Source organism: Phaseolus vulgaris, chromosome 1 (genome assembly GCF_000499845.2).
Source record: "Phaseolus vulgaris cultivar G19833 chromosome 1, P. vulgaris v2.0, whole genome shotgun sequence".
Taxonomy (NCBI): domain Eukaryota; kingdom Viridiplantae; phylum Streptophyta; class Magnoliopsida; order Fabales; family Fabaceae; genus Phaseolus; species Phaseolus vulgaris.
Window position 1 is genome coordinate 37,372,649 of NC_023759.2, and position 7,918 is coordinate 37,380,566.

General features: G+C 25.1%; 1 protein-coding gene across 1 annotated transcript; it reads right to left on the minus strand.

Moving 5' to 3' along the window:
- Positions 1–5,689: 5,689 nt before the first annotated feature.
- LOC137816168 (uncharacterized) lies at positions 5,690–7,630 on the minus strand. Its single transcript, XM_068619249.1, has 3 exons — positions 7,204–7,630; positions 7,056–7,126; positions 5,690–6,953 (listed from the first exon to the last, which is right to left on the minus strand). The coding sequence occupies exons 1-3, from the start codon at positions 7,351–7,353 to the stop codon at positions 6,860–6,862; spliced, it is 315 nt and encodes a 104-aa protein (XP_068475350.1). The 5' UTR covers positions 7,354–7,630; the 3' UTR covers positions 5,690–6,859.
- Between the last annotated feature and the right edge of the window lie 288 nt (positions 7,631–7,918).

Here is a 7,918-nt window from a genome sequence, read left to right on the forward strand (position 1 = left end):
CCGGTAATAAACAATTTTATCTCTAAGTGGAATTGATCATGCTAAGATATAAATGGGGCTTGGTTTTCTAACTAAATATTATTAAAAATATATACATATTATATGATGCATTATTTGTTCTGATAATTAATATTATAAAAAGATAAAATTAAATATGTTTTTTTCTTATATTTTTAAGTAAAATTGATTTTCGTTTATAATTAAAATTTTAAATTTTATACAATGAAATAAATCTTTGATAATATAAGTTAATTTTTTTTTGTGATAAAAGACTTTCAATATAAAAAATTATATTATAATGTTAATGAGTCATTGTCTATATTAGCGATGAAAATTAACATTAAAACTAATTTTATTTTTTTTATATTCAAAATATATTATAATTAAAAAATAAATTTATTTTTTTAAATATTTGAGCCTTCATAATGCACAAAAATGGCAACTTGGCCAACAACCCTAGATCTAGTTTGCATGGTTCAAAAAGTGCAACGTCAACTCGTAGCACTTGTCATTTTGTTATGTGTGAATGTTAGTTACGTAGATAAGTTGGAGATCTAGTGGACAAATGGCAAATATCACAAGAACATGAAAAGTTCAACCACATTTCCCTAATCTACTTTGCATTTGAAGTAAAACCTAATATTGTTTTATTCTTGAAGAAATGAAAACTCTTTATTTAGAAACCTTAAAACCTCTCAAGTTATCCTATCTATTAAACATTCTATAATATCAATCAACATGACAATATTAATTAAATATTTAGTATTAATTATTACTCTGTATAAAAATAATGTTGATTTCAAATTTATAATATTTATTTTTTTCTTCCATAGAATTTCTCTAACGTATTAGGTCATTAACTAATTTTACTTTGGTAATTAAAAACTAATGTCTTTAATTACAAATATATTTATCCATCGTTACCTCAACTCAGCTTAAGTAGTCTGAAAACCTACTTGAAACATATTAATTAAACACCTATATACAAAACATCACATTAGCCCTTAATTTTTTATTCTTCTAAAATTCCTTCACATCAAAACTACGCAACGTTTTTGTTTTATTTTTTTTTATCAAAATCTTTTATTATCGTGAAAAACAAAAACAAGTTCCACATATGCTTTTGTTGTCGACTAATTAATTTCCTTGACGTTAACCTATTCCATAATTGATGTAACATCAGTTGCAATTATTGATGGTTGTTCATATATTGACAAAAAGGGATCGAAATCACAATCTATATTTAGATTATTTTATTTCCTTAATCCGACGTATGAGGGTTAATTGGGTTGACCTATTTAGCTTGGTCCCTATCCTTGGCTACTTTGACTTGTGTTTGCCTAGCAAGTAATGATAAAGCCCAATTTAATTAATACCATATGGTACAATTTTTAGTATACGTGTATAACCTTTTCTTCTTCAATTAGGATAATTAAAAGATAAAAAAATGGTGGAAGGTATGCTTTGGAAGGGTGTTGTGTGGTGACTGTCTTTTGGGTAATGTGACTAACAGTTGTACAAATCGACAATGACTCAATAATTACTAGAAAAAGAATAAATTATTATACAATCAAATTCATTCGACAAATTTAAAATATTTAAAATAAGTCACTGTAATAATCGCCGGCTCAATTCCCTATCTAGCACCATTTACATCTTTATTTCCCTATCTAGCACCCTTTTGTTTTTATTTTCCTATCTAGCACCCTTTTCTTTTTATTTTCCTATCTTGCACTCTTTTATTTTTTATTTTCCTATCTAGCACCATTTTAAAAATAAATAAATAAATAATAAATTATTATTTTTTTAATAATTTTAATTTTGAATGCATTAAAAAATAAATATTTTTAATGTTTAAAATAATTATAAATATAATTAATGAATAAATAAATGAGTTTTTACAAAATAAAAATAAAAAATTAATAAATTAAAAATATTTAGTTTAAAATTATTTTTTTTTACAAATGTTACACTTATTTTATTGTTGTTGTTTTTATTTTCTAGACTTATTTATTTTTGTATTTTTTTCTTCTCATTTTTAAGCATTAAGTGTAATATTTGTATTAGTTTTTTTTAGAATTTTGCATTTAGGTAAACACTTCAATATTATTTATGTGTCCACTATTAATTAATACTAATTGACTTTGGTTTTTTTATAAATATGTCCTGTATTTTTTACTTGAAATTAACATGATTACATCATCAATAATAATCAAAATAAATAGTAATTTATGTTTATAGATTCAACTTTTATGTTGTTTTAAAGTTTAATTTTTTATTTTCTTCATTTTAAAAAAAATAATTTTAAACTAAACATTTTTAATTTATTACTTTTTTTTTATTTTGTAAAAACTCATTTATTTATTCATTAATTATATTTCTAATTATTTTAAACATTAAAAATATTTATTTTTTAATGATTCAAAATTAAAATTATTAAAAAAAATAATAATTTATTATTTATTTATTTATTTTTAAAATGGTGCTAGATAGGGAAATAAAAAATAAAAGAGTGCTAGATAGGAAAATAAAAAGAAAAGAGTGCTAGATAGGGAAATAAAAAGAAAAGGGTGCTAGATAGGGAAATAAAGATGTAAATGGTACTAGATAGGGAATTGAGCCAATAATCGCCTGCGTTGAAATATTTTGAAATGATATCATGTTTTACCTTTTTAAATAACAAAAAGTTAAAATCGTTCTCTTATCTGGGTTACATTTCCTTTTTTCATAATTTTTTGTTGGAGTTCTTTCTTTCTTTCGTTACTAGACACTTCTTCTTATTGTGAGACTCTAACTTTTAATGGGTTATCATTTTCAAGAAGATATGCAGGTTAAAACATGTTTTGCTTTTGCTACAACTATTCATGTTCTTTATTCCTTCTCGGTTATCTTTTTCAAAAATCAATGGAGTCATTATTGTCAGAAACAATTTCTAGAATTTTCTACAATTAAACAATGCCTAGTTCCTACAATTATAGAGAATCTAGGACTAAATCTTATTTCTCCATCCCCAAATGAAATAAACTACCACACTTAGAGCTTAAATATGAATTTGAATTTTTCTCTCCAAAACAAACTAAACTTTATTGATGAATTTTTTTCTAAACTAGGTAATAATGATTCTTCTTTTCAAGCTTGAGAAATATGTAATAACACTACAAGAAAATTATGAAATAAAAATCAATTTTTAGAGACAAAATATAATTAGTTGTTATAGTGACTAAATTAGAGACCATTTTAGAGATTAAAAAAATTTTGGTTTCTAAATTAATTTATATTATTTTTAAATGGTTTCTAAATTGGTATATAATTAGCAACCAAGGTTTTTGCTATCAAATTTAGAAACTAAATAATTGGTAGTTAAAACCTTGGTAGCTAATTAGATACCAATTTAGAAACCATTTAACAATAATAGAAACTAATTAGAAACCAATTTCTTTTTAGTTTCTAAAATAGTCTCTAATTTAGTTACTATAGCAACTAACTATTTTTTATCTCTAAAATTGGTTTCTATTTTATGTTTTTCTTGTAGTTTAATAAGGTTCTTCCATGGATTAGACGGATTATAACACCTCAAATTGATGAAAGTGTTGTCAATGTGGATGTTGCTAAAAGTCATTGAGAATACTTGAAAAAAAGATTCTCAAAAGGAGATCATTTTTCGTATTTCATATTTTCTTTAAGAAGTGCATTCTATCAACCAGGGAGAAAGGAATGTTATACAATAATGTACTAATATGAAAATCCTTTGAAAGAACATGTGTCTCAAAGACACGTACCAAGCTACATTTGTGACATTCTTTATAGTTGCGCTTTGTTCAATATTTCTATCCAATATAGAAAATCTGATTATGTTATGTCACTACTACATATATAATAATTAGTAACATAAAAAAAATGTTACTAAATCAAAGAAAATGTTACTAATAAGATTTAGTAACATTTTATCAAATGTAGCGAATATTCTATGTAACTAAAGACTTTTAGTAACATTTTTACATTTCAATAAATACATTTACAAACATGTCACTAAATATTTTTAGTAACATTTATTTAATAAAAAGGTAACATTTTTAAAATATTACTAAATCTTTTTAGTAATATTTATTTAATAAAAAGTAACATTATAAAAATGTTACTACAAGTTTTTAGTAACTTTTTCTAATATAAAGGTGATATTTTAAAAATGTTGCTAAATATTTTAGTAATATTTTTTTTAAGAAAGTAACATTATAAAAATGTTTCTAACTATTTTTAGTAAATTTTTTTGTTAAAAAGATGACATTTTAAAAATGTTACTAAATCTTTTTAGTAATGTTTTTTAATACAACAGCAACATTATAAAAATATTACTAAAAATTTTTAGTAACTTTTTTTAATAAATAAGTAACATTTTAAAAATGTTACTAAATCTTTTTAGTTATATATTTTTTTTAAAAAAATAACATTATAAAAATATTACTAAAAATTTTTAGTAACTTTTTTTTAATAAAGATGTAACATTTAAAAAATGTTTTTTTGTAATATTTTTTTAATAAAAAAGTAACATTATAAAAATCTTTAGTAAATTTTTTTATTAGAAAATTATACAAATTACTTAAATTTAGATTTAGATTGTAAGATGTCAATTATGTTTAGATGTTTTTATTTTATAAACAAGCTAGTAATAAAAATCTATCAACACAAACGCCAATAATTTCAATGGATTTTCAATCGTTGAAAATGAATTTAGAAATATCTTGTCAATACATGTCACTTTTGTTTATCATCTAGCACACATAAACTTTCTAGTATGTAGACTAGAGTCTCACAATCACACAATCAGTTCATAGGAATGACAATGACAGTCATTCACCAATGGGATCAAATTTGGTGACACTGGATTTGTGACATTATTCAGCAGATATCTAATTTGAAAGAAAAACAGAGGTAAATTAAAATATCAACTGAATTCAATGCAATACAGGATAAATACCAAGAATAGTTCTGAACCAACTAAACTCATAACATACATGTGCAGACATTTACTATAAGTTATTTAGATATTCAAGAAAGAAACAATGACAAAAAATCTAAAATTACACACTTCAAATATAGCTTGTGACTAGTCAACAGTTTATCTCATCTCAAATCCTAAGAAAGACAAATGAAGTGTTGATAGTCAAAACAACTAATAGGGGGAGTATAGGTGGACGGTAGTTTTTTTTTTTTTTTTGCAGAATAAAGGGGTAATTTGTTTTTACTGTGTTGCTTGTTTTGAGCATTAGGAGAATCCTCACTTCCTGTTCTTGACAAGTACACTGTCTTTCTTAATGTCATACTAACAAAAAACTAAGAAAAAAGAACAACAAAGAATGCCTCATTGGCCTTCACTGGTCATAGATTGAGAAATGCACACAGTATCAAAGACATGGCATGAATCAATCAAATAGTGCTCTGTGATCAATCAAATAGTTGCACAACACAGAAGTGAGAGATGTACCCTTCTTACAAAAATATAAGAAACATTATAGATTGAGAAATGCACACAGTATTAAAGACATGGCAGGAATTAATCAAATAGTGCTCTGTGATCAATCAAATAGTTGCACAACACAGAAGTGAGAGATGTACCCTTCTTACAAAAATATAAGAAACATTATAATACCAAATATTAACTACATTCAACTTATAACCAAAACTTGTACATTATTTTTTTCCTGTTATTTTCAAATTAGAATCCCAATTTCATTTTAATAATTTCTGCTATCCTTTAATGCACACATTTGGTATACAGTTTAGTGAATGTATCTTTGTTTTTTCTCTACTTATTTAACTATGGTGTGAATGATGATGATAACCAAATCTTGAATTAAAGAAAATTCTGTGAATAGGAGTGAGTAGGCAGGCATGGCACCATAAAAAGGTTCTAACAAGAAAAAGGGAAGTTTTGTCATTCCTGTCAATGCTTTTAATTTGTCACTTAAATGAATGATTAATGTAAATGAAGCAACAATGTTATATTTCTGAGGCAAGCAAACCGTGGCTGCAGTAACTTCCTCCACATGGAAGGGCAATGTGACTCCAGGAGGCTATAGGTGGCCACATGTTTGTTCATATTTTCAAAATCATATGAAATACAATGATGTCACACTCAATCAAATGCTAAAACTATTTGTTCGAGGTGTTTGATTCCAATAAAGCAATTGTAAAGAAGAAATCAAATTGAAAGAAGAAACTATGAAAACAAATAGATGGAACCATCATCAACTATAATAAAGAATATAAAAAAAATCTGATTACCTAATCATGAACTTTAATTCGTCCCATCAAAATGAAGCTTTGGTTTACGTTCTCTTTTTCCAATCTGTTTCTTTTGAACACCACTGATTTCAATACTTGTGTTAGATGGAGTTCATTAACAAAACAATAATGAAACAAAATAAACATATAAAACTATGATCTTATAATAAATTACAATAATAACTTTTCTTCTACTGTACTGAAATGTAGTTTTCCTCTTAGTCTGGTTGCTCTATTGAAATAAAGTTCTTTTTCCTGATTCAAATATCATAATTAAGTCAATCAATATTAAATTACTTAAAATAAAATAAAAAGACTTAGACTTACTTCATTTGTCATACACTTCCATGCTTTAAAAGCCTTTTTATGAACCTATTTTTTCAAAAGAAATGTTAATTACCAATGACTTCAAATAATTAAAATATCAATTTTTTTTAATTTCACTTACTCTTTTAACATTCTCTGAATCAACATTTATTTCTTTATAATTATTTTCAAATTCCTCCCTGTAATAATGGTTGTTAGTAACCAATAAATCAAAAGTACAAAATTAGAAACATATTTTAGATGACTATATTTACATGAAGAGTTCAATGGCAATGGATGGATGTTGGAGTGTCTTAAGATCTTTTTCAAGTGTGACAACTCCAACTGTAAGGTCTTCTGATTTCCTGGATAATAAAATAGTAGAATGTATTCCAAAACAAGATTAACAAAATTAATTAATAAATAATATAAAAACAAAATAAAGAAAAAATGTTATACAAGTTCACCCCTTAGCTAATTTCGTGTTAGTTTTCTCTGTTTTTCTCTTTTTGCTTCTAGGAGTGGCCTGACTTTGTTTCTACATTAAAGTAAACAAAATGTAATGTGTAATATCTAATTCAATAATAAGTTTAATGTAAAATTTAAATTATATACCTCAACAACAATTTCTTCTTGTAGATCTTGGGTCATTACTCCTGGAATACAACTTTGCAATTGAGTGAAAGCAGATTTGATGTTGTTTAAAAGATCAATTTTCATTGCTTCTACTTGCTGTTTTAGCTTGGCTTCCATCTCCTCTTGCATTTTTTCTTTTATCCTTTGAAGCTCAACTTGGGCATTTTTTTGAACTTCATCAACTAATTTTTGTATCTCAATTTGAGATTTTGATCCCCACAAGTATGAAGGCACAACCCCTTTTCCATAGGTTTGTACATATTCATGTCGCTCTTTTCCAAAGACTTGGGAAAATACATCATCGAAAGTTGAATTTTTATCTCGTTCTTCTGAACTAGAAGCAACTGCATCCTCAAGCTTTGACTAAAACACCATGACCTTGCCTAAAAATAACCTCCCTATGTACCAATCAATATGGCCAATGAATGTAAGTTATGCACAGTCATGCACCAAGTTGCAACATTCACTAAGGAATATTTTGCATGTGACATAAAATGACTAATTAAGAAAGAAAGAACACGTTGTATCAAGATCGAATCTTGAAAAGTAATAACATACTAGTTTATTTAAAATAATTATTTATAAAATAAAAATATAAAACTTATTTAAGAAACAGATTAAAGAAAGAGTTAAAAAAATATTCTTATTTTATGTTATTAGAAATGGATTTTTTTTTGAAAAAATAAACACAAAT

Coding starts and splice junctions, on each gene's coding strand:
- LOC137816168 (XM_068619249.1), bottom strand. CDS start 7,353: ATGCAAGAGGAGATGGAAGCCAAGCTAAAACAGCAAGTAGAAGCAATG. Junction 7,127..7,203: donor AAGAAGAAATTGTTGTTGAG/GTATATAATTTA, acceptor ACTTTAATGTAG/AAACAAAGTCAGGCCACTCC. Junction 6,954..7,055: donor AACACGAAATTAGCTAAGGG/GTGAACTTGTAT, acceptor TTTATTATCCAG/GAAATCAGAAGACCTTACAG.